At 55.7% G+C, this 12,937-nt stretch overlaps 1 protein-coding gene across 9 annotated transcripts in view; it reads left to right on the forward strand.

Moving 5' to 3' along the window:
• NRXN2 (neurexin 2) overlaps window positions 1-12,937 on the forward strand; it is a 109,865-nt gene that overhangs the window by 52,610 nt on the left and 44,318 nt on the right. For 7 of the 9 annotated variants that reach the window (XM_045556156.1, XM_045556159.1, XM_045556160.1 and 4 more), the window contains 5 exons: window positions 2,319-2,705; window positions 2,924-3,127; window positions 10,228-10,254; window positions 11,736-11,855; window positions 12,241-12,622. In XM_045556156.1, the coding sequence (XP_045412112.1) occupies window positions 2,319-2,705; window positions 2,924-3,127; window positions 10,228-10,254; window positions 11,736-11,855; window positions 12,241-12,622 (1,120 nt within the window). Of the gene's footprint in view, window positions 1-2,318; window positions 2,706-2,923; window positions 3,128-10,227; window positions 10,259-11,703; window positions 11,856-12,240; window positions 12,623-12,937 lie in introns of all 9 variants that reach the window. The other 2 variants (XM_045556155.1, XM_045556158.1) reach the window with 2 other exon arrangements.

Consider the following 12,937-nt stretch of genomic DNA (forward strand, 5'->3'; position numbering starts at 1 on the left):
CACATTAAATGGTTTCACCCCCAGGTTGTGTGTCAGGACAGCAGTAGGGGTCCTTCACAGAGCCCAGGGTTTCCACACAGGTGGTCAGTAACTCCCTAGGCTGGGAGTCTGCCCAGGCCTTGCAGAGTGCGCCCAGGCTCCTGCTCCTCTGTGCCTGCAGGAAGTGGCCCTGTTAGCCTCACAAACCGGTCTCTAGAGCCCAGACGCCAGGGACCATCGTCTTAACCAACTCCAGATGTTTCTGATGGCCCTGATTCATATGCACACAAACACGGGCTTGGGGCAACCATTCCAACAAGGCTCTCTTAGACCTTTTCCCTGACTTTTTTCTCTCTTTTTTGGAAATTGTGGTAAATTATATATAACATAAAATTTACCATCTTAGCCATTTTTATGTGTACAGTTTAGTGGCATTGAGTACATTCCCATTGTTGTGTAACTATCACCATCATTCATCTTCCCAAACTGAAATTCTGCACCCATTAAATACTGAGTCCCCATTCCCCCTCTCCAGCCCCTGGCACCCCCTATCCTGCTTTCTGTCTAAGAATTTGATGACTCTAGGGACCTCGGTTAAGTGGAGTAATATAGTACTTGTCCTTTTGTGACTGGCTTTTTTCACTTTGCATAATGTCAGAATTTCCTTCCTTTTTAAGGCTGAATAACACTCCATTGTCTGTGTATACAGCCTGTGTTTATCCAGGCACGTAATGATGGATGCTGGGCTTGTTCCTTTTCATGTTTGGTGGGACCTGCCCACTTGGAGTAGAGGCCTGCTCTCACTTTGATTTCCTCTCACTGATGCTCCATTACACACCCCTTTCCCCACCTCTTCCTTTCCCTCCCTCCTCCTCCTCCAACATTCAGTTCATCTGTTGAGAGCCCCAGGAGTCCCTCCAGTGTGTGGACAGAGTGAGCGTCAGGGGAATCTGGCTATAAACAGAGGAGTGGGTGATCAAGTGCACCATGTTGGGGGGCCTGGTGGAGGAGTGACCCCAGCCCTGGGAAGTGGGTTTAGCAGCGGGACCCTGGGGCATCTGACACCTTGTACGGAGAGAACAGGCGAGGGACCATGTTATTAAATGGGGGCACAGGGGTTAATGGCGTCCCTCATTCAGGTCAGATTTTGAGCAGAGGAGAACACATCCTAAGAATGCACTGTGTCTGTTGAGGGGCCCTGATTCTGCCCCTTTGTTTCACACCCCTGCATTCACACTCTGATTTCCTGTACCACCTCCGAAGCTCCCTGCCAAATTCAGACCTAATGTAGACCCAAACCCTCCTCACCTCTCTTTAACCCCATCGAGATAGGCAGAGTTCTTTCTTTTTTTAGGAGTTCTTCCAAATTGGAAAAAGGAGGAAGGAAGGAAAACATATGGAATAAAAAATACAAAAATGCAGTTTCCAGTGTATCGTTTTCTGTAGCTTAAGATGTCAGTAAAGGCTTTGAAGCTCCCACCTGATCCCAAATCTTTCTTCTAAGATAACCACCCTCTCCTTCCAAAGAACTCCTCCAACTCAAAAGCCCTGTGTCTGCCTCCTTTCTCCTGGCTGCCATCCTGCCTCCCGGGCTATAGAGCTGATCTGCCTGCGTGTTCTGTCCACCTGCACAGTGCGGGCTCCAGGCTGAGGTGGACGGCCAGGATGGGCTCTGAGGTCTTGCTGCCTGGGCCATGCTTTGGCTCTGCTCCTTCCCTGCTGTGGCACTTTGGGCAGGTTCCCCAGTCTCTGTAAGCCTTGCCTGCCATTTCAAAATGAGATCGTAAATGAATAATTTCATAGAGTTATTGTGAGACTTAAGTGATATAATATATTTAAAGAGCTAGGTGCCTGGCATGTAGTCATAAAAGCTCAATAAATGTTAGAGGGGAAAAGGCCCTTTGGGTTTGAACGTTTCGGCTTCCTTAAGGTTCTCTGCCTCCAGTTCCGGGTCCGAGGGTCTGGTTGGTAGGAATGACCCAGAGAATGATCCAGCCCTTTCTGGGCTTAAGCTTTTGGGCATGTCCACCTCCTTCCTGAACATCCTCTGAGGACTTGCTCTGGTGGGGAGGAGGGGTCTGGACGGAGGCCCACAGCTTACTGCAGCTGGGCTGGGGCTGGGTCCCATGAGCTCCTGAACCTGGGGACTGTGTCAGGCGGTTTCTGCAGCAAGGCAGATGAGGCTGAGCTTCCAGCCTGGGGTGGCTGCTCATCCTCCTGAGGCTGCTGCAGGGTGCAGGGTGGAGGGGCACAGCTGGGATTGGGGGCCTCCCTGGCAGAGTCAGGGCACCCCTTCTGGCTTGTGGCTTCATTCCAGCCTGCCTTCTCTTGGCCCCTAGGCTCTATCTCGGTGAACAGCCGCAGCACACCGTTCCTGGCCACTGGGGAGAGCGAGATCCTGGACCTGGAGAGCGAGCTGTACCTGGGCGGTCTCCCTGAGGGGGGGCGGTTGGATCTGCCCCTGCCCCCAGAGGTGTGGACGGCGGCGCTCCGGGCTGGCTACGTGGGCTGTGTGCGGGATCTCTTCATAGACGGGCGTAGCCGAGACCTGAGGGGCCTGGCCGAGGCACAGGGGGCTGTGGGTGTCGCCCCATTCTGCTCCCGGGAGACACTGAAGCAGTGTGCTTCAGCCCCCTGTCGCAACGGGGGCATCTGTCGAGAGGGCTGGAACCGCTTCGTCTGTGACTGCATCGGGACCGGCTTTCTGGGGAGAGTCTGTGAGAGAGGTGAGGCTAGTCTTCGTCCTGGGTGTCCTTGATCCCCATCCCTGTGCCCCTCCTTCTCAGCGTGGTCCCCACTCTCCACTCCTGTGCCCCTTCCTCCCCAGGGTACCCCTCATAAGCCAGGCCTAGCCTTGTCATCTTGTAATGATCTCTGGTTTTCTCTCTCCCTCCACCGGCCTTTGCCTGTCTCCCTCTTCCCTCTTCCCTGACTCCTGGGTCAGAGGCCACGGTCCTGAGCTATGATGGCTCCATGTACATGAAGATCATGCTGCCTAATGCCATGCACACGGAGGCAGAGGATGTGTCCCTACGTTTCATGTCCCAGCGGGCCTATGGACTCATGATGGCCACCACCTCCAGGGAGTCTGCCGACACCCTGCGCCTCGAGCTGGATGGGGGGCAGATGAAGCTCACTGTCAACCTTGGTAACCACCCCGCCCTGTGCCTCCTGGCCCCCTCCCTGGCCCTGTCTCTGACCCACACCCCCCTCTGTCTGGAGAAGCTGGTGGTGGCACCAGCAAGAGGTTCCCTCAGCAGAGTTTGGAGATGGGGAGGTGCCATCCTGGGTCAGAGCCCCTGAGAGCTCTGTCCCCGGTGAGATGCACAGTGCAGGGCAATGTTCTATGCTTGACAACACTGTGGGGGTGGAGACCGGAGTGCCCAGGTATGTCTGCGGTGTGATGACTGTCCTCCCAGGGCGCTCACGTGGAGTCTTTTTTTTTTTTTTTGAGACAGTCTCACTCTGTTGCCCAGGCTAGAGTGCTGTGGCATCAGCCTAGCTCACAGCAACCTCAAATTCCTGGGCTCAAGCAATCCTACTGCCTTGGCCTCCTGAGTAGCTGGGACTACAGGCATGCGCCACCATGCCTGGCTAATTTTTTATATATATATTTTTTAGTTGTCCAGCTAATTTCTTTCTATTTTTTTAGTAGAGATGGGGTCTCACTCTTGCTCAGGCTGGTCTCGAACTGCTGAGCTCAAATGATCTGCCCGCCTCAGCCTCCCAGAGTGCTAGGATTACAGGTGTGAGCCACCATGCCCAGCCTCATGTGGAGTCTTGGTGGCGTCTGCCCTGCACACACATGTAATGGTATAGCTCATTCTTGGTTGTGGGCTCATCCACCTGCTCATACGTTGGTTCATTCATTTGGGAAGCACTCACTGACGCCTAATGGGTACTGAGTTCAGTGCGTGGCAGATGCAGAGATGAGCAAGACCTGGCCCCTGCACGCAGCTGCCCTTGTCTGCTCTGCTTCATTTAAAGAGCCGTCTCTGTGTTGGCGTTTATAGGTGCACATGTGTACACTGGACACACGGGACATGCCATCTTCTTCTTGTTATTCCATGTACTTTCATGTTTGAGCCCCATAGCTACTCTATGAAGACACAAGATCACCTGGCAGACCTTACTATCCGTGTTTATAGATTCTGAAATTCATATATTGACTTGTCCAACATTGCAAAGCTAGTGATAGCAGGGGGAAGAGCTAGGACTCAAACCAGCTCATTTGCCTTAAAGTACAGTGCTTTTCCCATCGCCTCTGACAGGGCTGGGGGTGGAGGGGCATTAGGCTGCTGGCCCTCCGTGCCCATGGGTGAGAACGGGCCTCAGCCCCACTTCACCTGCAGTCCCAGGGTGTCTATGTGGGCCTGACCATGAGGCCTGACAGGCTCTCTCCATGGGCTTCGGCTCTCATGGTCAGTGCAAAAAGGAAGCAACAGGTTCACTTATGCAGCTAATATTTATGGGACACCTGATAAGTGCCACACATGTTCCAAGCCAGGGCTACAGCAGTGAATAAGCAAAGTCCCCACCTGTATGCAGCTTTCAGAGCAGGGGAACTCTGGGAGTGAGAGGTCCTAAGCTGTTCAGGGTAGGGTCAAATCTGTCCATTTCATACTGGCCTCTCAAAGAATACGAAAGTGTAGCACTGAAGGACCTGCCATGTGGTAAGTCTTCAGGCCACTACAGTCACCTCTGTGTCCTGGGCCTAGAGGAGAAGGAGGGCTTTTCCGAGTGGATTAGAATCCTCAACTGGAGAGAATACAGAGATTTGAGCTTTTAAATATTTATCCAGAGTCCCAGCCTAACACTGGTCTCTAGGGCATTTGGGGGACAGACTGTGGCCTTTTGGGGGCCCATTACCTCATTATTATAATTATACTGTATCCTTTCCTTTTCCCCTTTTGACCACCTGGTCTTGGTATTCCTAGGACAAGGACTTGCCGAGAGAGGCAGGGGCTGGAGGTGGGGAGGTGTGCAGGTGGCCAGGGCCTCAGAGTTGGTTTGAGGGGTTCCTTGCAGCTCTGCTTCTAACCACAATCGCAGCCTGTAAAGTGGGTGGTGTGAGGCAGCTCTGCCGGGGAAAGCAGGCCAGGACACGCCCTTTGGCCGAAGCTCCACAAGTCTGCACAGGGTCCCCTGCATCCCTGAAACTGTCCAGGGAGGAAGGCCCAGCCCAGGACCCCATGAGTGGCTTGTGCCTCTCAGACTGCCCAGGTCCGTGTACCCAGCATTCAATGCCCCTGCCTTCGCCCTGGCATGTGTGTGTTCTTCATGTGGCTAAGCCACATGGCTCTGTGCTTGATGGGGACACAGCAGGGAAAATCTGGGGCCTTTGATTTTCAGGGAAGGGAGATGCTTCTTGCTGCTTAGACTGTCCTGGGCCCCTGGGAAGAAGCTGTGTTTCTTTATGTTAGACAAGAGGCAGCGTCCTTGGCCAGGAAAACTTATCCTGGTGGGCCCTTGGGACCTTTCACCTTAGGACGTACCCTCTCCTCTCCATGGGCGTGGTTTTCCTCTGTGCTACACGAGTACTCAGAAGTCAGAGAACAAGGTGGCCCTCCTGGAAGACCCATCGTGTTAAGAATAGGCTTCCCAGACTGACAGCCAACAGGACTGTCCTCCCACCTACCTCTCACCCCTGGCTGTGCCCCTGCCCCCACCCACGGAGATGTATGTGCTGCAATGCTATCGCATGTTTCATGACAAGCTGTGACCAAACATTTGGTGCAGATGCATCTGTCTACAGACACCTCCTGATGCGTGTACACAGAGGTGTGTGGCTACTGTGTAGGTGCTGCGGATACACGGGTGATCCCTACCCAGCAACCCAGCATTGGGCTGTAATGGGAAGAGTGCTGGGCTTAGGGCCAGATGACCTAGGGTCTAACACTGGTATCTTTCACTGCTGGGTAAGTCATTTCCCATATAAAGACTCTGGTTTTGTTTTTGTTTGTTTGTTTTTTTCTTTTTTTGAGACACAGTCTCACTCTGTTGCCCAGGCTAGAGTGCCATGGCGTCAGCCTAGCTCACAGGAGCCTCAAACTCCTGGGCTCGAGCAATCCTCCTGCCTCAGCCTCCCGAGTAGCTGGGACTACAGGCATGTGCCACCATGCCCGGCTAATTTTTTCTATATATATATTTTTAGCTGTCCATATAATTTCTTTCTATTTTTAGTAGAGACGGGGTCTCGCTCTTGCTCAGGCTGGTCTCGAACTCCTGAGCTCAAACCATCTGCCCGCCTCGGCCTCCCAGAGTGCTAGGATTACAGGCATGAGCCACCGCGCCCGGCCTGTTTTTTTTTTGTTTTGAGACAGAGTATTACTCTGTCACCTGGGCTAAAGTGCAGTGGCATCACCATAGCTCACTGCAACTCAAACTCCTGAACTCAAGCGATCTTCCTGCCTCAGCTTCCTGAGTAGCTGGGACTACAGGCATGCGCCACCATGCCAGTCTAATTTTTTCTATTTATAGTAGAGGTGGGACCTCAATTTTGCTCAGGCTGGTCTTGAACTCCTGAGCCCAAGCAATTCTCCTATCTCGACCTCCCAGAGTGCTAGTATTACTGGCATGAGCCACTGCACCCAGCGTCTCTGTTTTTTTAATCTGTCAGATGAGGATACAAACCCCCTGCCTGCTTTCTGTGGTGGTTTTGAGGCTCCAATGTAATAATGGGAATGAAGACATTATACAAGACATTATATGCAAGGCATGCATGTAGAGACCCCCAGCCTTCTCAGAGGAAGACCATACTGGGACAGGGACCTAAGCTTGGAGCCGGGCCTGGGGCTTGCTTCCACATAGCATGACCCAGTCTGGCCCCCACCTTGGGAGCCCCATTCTGATCCCCACCTGCCTACTCCCCAGGGCCTCAGGGCCTCACAGACAGGAGCAGCACCAAGGCCCCTGTCCAGGCTATACTTGCTGGCAAACTGGGAGAAGCCTGGGAGGCTTGGTCTCTGGCCGTGCAGTCTGGTGCTGTAAGGAGGCACTTGGTGGGATGAAACAGACTCAGGGCTGGGCCTGAAGAGAGAGTGGAGGCTGCCAGTGACCACTTGGCAGGACAGCTGGGAGGAGGCCTCAGTGATACCCTCCAGAAATGGGATATTTGCGAAACAAGAGAGGGCCAAAATGGCACTGCTGCCTCTTTCCAGACAGAGGATCCAGAGGAACCGGATCATGCCTCCAGCCCCCACCACTCCTGCAGACACTGAGTGAGGTTCCTGAGCTCTGCTGTCTCCAGCCCTGAGCAGGGCAGTTGATTTTCTGTCCCTAGGGGATGGTAGAGTCTCCTGGATTCTTTGCCCTGTTCCAGTGTGGCCTTGGTCCCTACATTCTGCCCTGTGTCTGGTTTCTGGGGTCAGTGCCCAGCCTGGCCTGTCCCCTCCTCCCCTCCCTGGAGTTGTCCATCACTAGGTGTGCCTGTGGGGTCCCAGCTGCTAGTGCAGCTGACATGGAGGGTGCAGTGTAATTAGGAAGTCTTTGAGTTGCAAGGGGTCACCTCTTTCAACCCCTTTTATGTGAATTGCCTGTGCATTTCCCACCAATATGGGGATATCCACCCCCCACTTCTATGGCCATTCTGATCATTGGGTTGTTTCTTAATGTCACCCTACCTTTCTGAAATTCCCACTAGTTCTGCCCTCTTGAACCAAACAGAGCAAGTGCAACTCTTCATGTTTTAAATCAGGTTAAATACACATTGTACCCCAAAGCTCTTTCACCCGGGGGCCATGGGAGGGTGCCCTGCCTTCCCACCTGGTGCTGATCAGTAGTCATCGAGATCGGGCTGCTGGGAGCTGGCTCTGAATGAAGGCTGGATCTGGAGTGCATGTTGCCACTCTGTGATGTCACTTAGATGCACTGGAGCTGTGGGCCCACCGTCTCCAATCTGTGGGGTGGGGCTGGGAAGCCTGTGTTCTTCCCCCGAGTTCCTTTCCATGCAGACTGCTCTCTGCCATTGGTCCCATCACATGTTCATACGACGACCCTGGTCTCTGTGTCCAGCCAGGGCCTTGGTGGGTCTGTCTCTGCAGACCAATCACTTCTGCCCATTCCCTGCACTTGAGGCACAGGTCACTAGTTAACAGGTTACTGGTTAGTGTTCCCTGAACTGTGCTTGGGTGCATGTGTGTGCTGAAGGGGCTGGGTTTCTCCCTCTCCTGCTGGGCCCCTGGCTTTCCTCTGGGGTGGGGCTGTCTACCCCCACCACCCACCTGTGCTACCCATCTTCAAGGTGTGTTCATTCTCCTCAAACCCCACTGGAGTGGGGGCTTCCAAGGGTGGAGTCACTGCAGGGGTGGGCCCAGAGCTGACACCTCTTCTCTAGACAGATGGACCCCCATTCCTGGTGCTCCCCTGATGGGGAAGGGAAAGAATTGAGCTCCTCCCTCGGGCCTTTTCCCCAACAGGGGCCTGGCCTGCCCTTCCAGCCCCCTTTTTTCTTTTTTGGACCCTTCATTGGTGAAGACTCTGCTGGCCCCGAGAGAGCCCCCGGGACCCAACTCCAGGGCCTGGCACTCTTCCACCCTCACTCCGATATCCTTCCCTTCCCCCACTGTCCAACCTCTCCTCCCCTCTGCTCCCCTGTTCTTCCTCTTTTCTCTCTGTACCCTCTCTGCCTCCTTCCTCTCACTGTGACTTCTCACTTCCCCTGTGTCTGCCCTTTGGCCTTTCTCTGCCTCTTCTGCACCCCCATGGTGCCAGGCTGTGGTTCAGGGTCCTGGCTGCTCCCCCCACTCTTCTGCTGAGGTTGACAACGCGTGTGGAGCTCAGCTGTACTGCCCGAGGGGCCCATGGCCCCCAGAGCCACAGGGGCCATCAGTTTATCTCCACTGCAGGAACCTTCAGGGGCCCAGGGGATGCCAGGTGCCACCCTCCTCTGCTTCCTGGGCCATGGGGCATGTGGGCAGAGCCTGTTCAGGAAGGAATGACAGGAGGCCAGAAGATTGCTGTTAATCGAGGGCCAGAGACAGTCCCTTTCTGAAAGGCAAGGGCTGGCCCAGTGCACACCTGCTAGCTACCCTCTCCCTGCTCAGGATCCTCCTGTTGCAGCCCCCCAGCTCACAGGGAGGGAAGTCAAGGCTGGGAGAGAAGTGCTCTGCTGGAGGTCACACAGCGAGTTAGTGAGTGTTAGGTCGGACGAGGATGCAGCTGCCCTGTCACTCTGTGCAGGGGTTTCTGCAGCTACAGCCAGCACCTCTCCCTCAGGCTGAGTCAGGCTCTGGGTTTGGTGGAGCAGTGCAGGCAGCCTTAGGGCCTTCAGCCTGAACTCTACAGGACCCTAGTTCTCTGTTCCCTCTGTAAGGGCTGCCTGACTCCCACCTTGTGGGTGATGTGTTCAACCAGAGGGATGGCCAGAGGCCCCGGAGCCTTGGGCTGTAGGCTCTGCATAGACAGGTGCTTCCTGATCATCTCTTGAAATCAGAGTGCAGCAATGCCCAGACTAGGCAGGGGCAGGAGACTGCCTACGGTGCCTGCTTGTCCCTGACTTGCTTTGTGTCCTCAGAGAAGCCATATTTTGGGAGCCTCAGTGTCCCCATCTGTGAAGCCTTGGCCCCTCCCTAGGAAAGCAGATTAATACTAGGTCCTCTTCTGGGTGAAGGACCCCCCCATCCCTAGGGACAGCCTGGAATCCCCCAGGATGGGAAGTGGTAGGAGGAAGGTTCCTGCAGGGGTGGTGCCAGCCCCTGGGGCTTTGGGAGGTATATGGCCTCGGGAAGGGGGCCCTGGGGCAGACCCCTCCATTTAGCTCAGAGCCGGAAGGGGCAAAGGAAGTGACTTGTCACACCTGCTCTGAGCAGGGGGTCGTCCCAGAGCAGGGGATGCAGGGACTCTGGCCCTCCCCATCCATCTCCCTCCTGGAGACTGGGGAGATGTGGGGTTGGTCAAGCCCCTATCCCCTATGGTCCCCTGTACGACTGGGGTTCCCAAGGTGCCCATCTCCTTCAGACACCAGAGGCCTGGGCCCTTCTAAGAAGAGGGATGAAAGGCCTCCTCCCATCACCTGACTGCCTTGCCTCCTGGCTCTGGGGAGGGTTGGAGCCCTCTTGGGGGCAGGAGGGACGGGGGTCCTACTGAGGAAGGGGAGAGGGCACCTGGGCACGCGTGGTCCCCGGAAAGTGGCCCTGGGGGGAACCCCCGCCCGCAGACCCCCCTCCCTGTGAAGGATGTAAAAGAAAAAAACTTGTTCTGCCTTTTTGTCTCCCCTCCCCTCCTCTGCCCGCCCCATGGCCCCCCCAGACTGCCTGCGCGTCGGCTGCGCACCCAGTAAGTGGCTTCCCTCTTCTTCTGCAGAGACCCAAGGGAACTGGGGTGCTGGACGCTGGGACCGAGGGAGGAAGGGTGGGGGAGGGGGAAGCCTCAAATGCTGGCTTGAGTGGGGGTTGGGTGTGGGTGTGGGGAGGGGGGCAGTGTTGGGGGCCGGGGGGCGTGTGGTTGTAGAGGGCAGAGGGGACCAGAGGAAGCAGCACTAGGAGAGCCGGCGGAGGGTCCATGACTAGGACGCTCACTGGGTTCCGGGAAGGGGAGACCAGGAAGCCTTGTCGCCCAAGGCAGCAGAAGGGGGGGAGCAGGAGGTAGAAGTCCAGGGCTGGGGCAAAGACTTGGGGGGCACCTGCAGTGGTTGCTCCCTGTCCTATTGGCTGGCAGGGAGGAACCTGGGAGGGGCTGGGGATGTGCCGCTGCATCTCCAGAGGTGGCCACAAGGGGGAAGCCGAGGCACATGGGAAAGAAGATGAAGGCAGGAGGGGAGCATGTCCAGGGCCCTGAGAGTTCAGCCCTCCACGGCTCAGCTTCTGTGTCAGCTGGGGGACAAGTTTCTGCCAAACGGGGGCTTGCTCACGGGAGGGAGCACGTGAACGTGGTGGGCACAGGCAGAGAGGCTGTGTGTGCTCGGCGCCCCTTCCTTTACGTATGTGTGGTGTGGTGTGCTGTGTGCGCCCTGGACTTCCTTCAGCCCCCTCCAGCCCTCGCAGGAGGGAGCCCTGGGGGCCCAGGAATGACCTGGGAGTGCCGCAAAGTTCAGCAACATTTTAAAGATAAAAGATAAGTATGTTTTGTTTTAGACTCTGGAAGCTGATAATCCTGGTTTGAACAAATGGTCATAATTCCTAGGAAACAGAACATTCCCCTTTCTAGTTGTGCTGCACATTTATGGGCTACGCATGTGTTTGCATGACCAGTGTATGGAGTTAACCAGGCAGAAAGGTCACACTGGGTCCCACCGTGGACGGGGGAGCTGGGTGTTTGTGGAGGATGAAGCTGTGGGTGCACATTTATATTTGGGTGCATGGTGAGGCTGTGTGAACTTTGGGGAAAGTTTTAGGTCTGTGCTCATACGCTGCAAATTTAGCTGCTAGCTACGCACACTGAAGGCCCTTAGAAGTCTGGGGGAAGAGTGTGTTGGTTGTAGGTAGGAGTGTCTGGGTGCAAAGCCTCAGGGCACAGCTCCAGGGGCCCCAGTCACTTCACATTCCGTGTGCATGACCCCGTCTGAAGTTGCACAAAGGGCGGTATGGAGCGTCTGGGTTTATGACGGGGGGTGTGAAAGCTCTGTGCATGCACACGCTCTGGGTAGGTGTGAGGCCAGGCTGTGGGTGTATGTACTTGTGTGCACAGGTGAGGTTGTGTGTGTATGTGTGTGTGCACACGTGTGTGGGTGGGGAGGCTGTCTGTGTGCCTGGGGTGGTACAGGAAGCCACCTGTGAGTGTGTGTAGGTGCCATACTCACTCCCCCCTTGGTGCCGCAGGTAAAGGCCCAGAGACACTCTTTGCGGGGCACAAGCTCAATGACAATGAGTGGCACACGGTGAGGGTAGTGCGGCGTGGCAAAAGCCTGCAGCTGTCTGTGGACAACGTGACTGTGGAAGGTAGGTGGTCTGGGCCCAGGGAGGTGGACACATTTCTGTGACCTGTGCTTAGCCCCATTCTACTTGGTGACCACAGCCTGGACAGTGTTCTGGCGAGCTGCCTCTGCCATTTCTCCCTCGGGGTGGTATATTATGGGAGTCTGGGGCCCAGGGACCATTTCAGCACCCTGCAGGCAGCATTTCCCTGGTAGCCTGCTGGCCCTGGACTCCTCCGGGAGCTGTGCTTGCTGCTAGCACTTAGCCGAGGGCATCTCTGTGATGTTGCTCATGTGTGGCCCTTGTATGGAGGGGAGGTTACTGGAAACCTGAGGCTCAGCCCTAGAAATGATCCTGCGGCCTGTGCCCTAGAGCCATCCCCTTCATCTCAGTCTCCTGTCCTGAGCAGGACAGATGGCAGGAGCCCATACGCGACTGGAGTTCCACAACATTGAGACGGGTATCATGACGGAGCGGCGATTCATCTCCGTGGTGCCCTCCAACTTCATTGGGCACCTGAGCGGGCTGGTGTTCAATGGCCAGCCCTACATGGATCAGTGCAAGGATGGCGACATCACCTACTGTGAGCTCAATGCTCGCTTTGGCCTGCGTGCCATCGTGGCCGATCCTGTCACCTTCAAGAGTCGAAGCAGCTACCTGGCACTCGCCACGCTCCAAGCCTACGCTTCCATGCATCTCTTCTTCCAGTTCAAGACCACGGCCCCTGATGGGCTTCTCCTGTTCAACTCGGGCAACGGCAATGACTTCATTGTCATCGAGCTGGTCAAGGGGTGAGGGGCTGGGCATTGCACTGGTGTCAAGGAAGTGGCCCCCTCCCCCTGCTGAACCAGATGTAGCTCCCCCAGCCAGTGGTGAGGGTGTCCAGTCCCCTCTAGCCACAGGTCGTGATTGAGGTCTCCAACCACCAGCCAAGATGGAGAAGCAACCCCTGTCCCACTCTGCTGACTCCCTGGCTGCTTCCTTCCCCGGGCATCCAGTTATGGCTGTTCTCTGCCCACTGTCCTGACTCAGGCTCTCCACCCTCTGCAGGCAGAAGTCAGCCTCGCTCCTCTCTTGCCTTAGAGGACCCCACCCCAGAGCAGCCC

Source organism: Lemur catta, chromosome 7 (genome assembly GCF_020740605.2).
Source record: "Lemur catta isolate mLemCat1 chromosome 7, mLemCat1.pri, whole genome shotgun sequence".
NCBI classification, from domain to species: Eukaryota; Metazoa; Chordata; class Mammalia; order Primates; family Lemuridae; genus Lemur; species Lemur catta.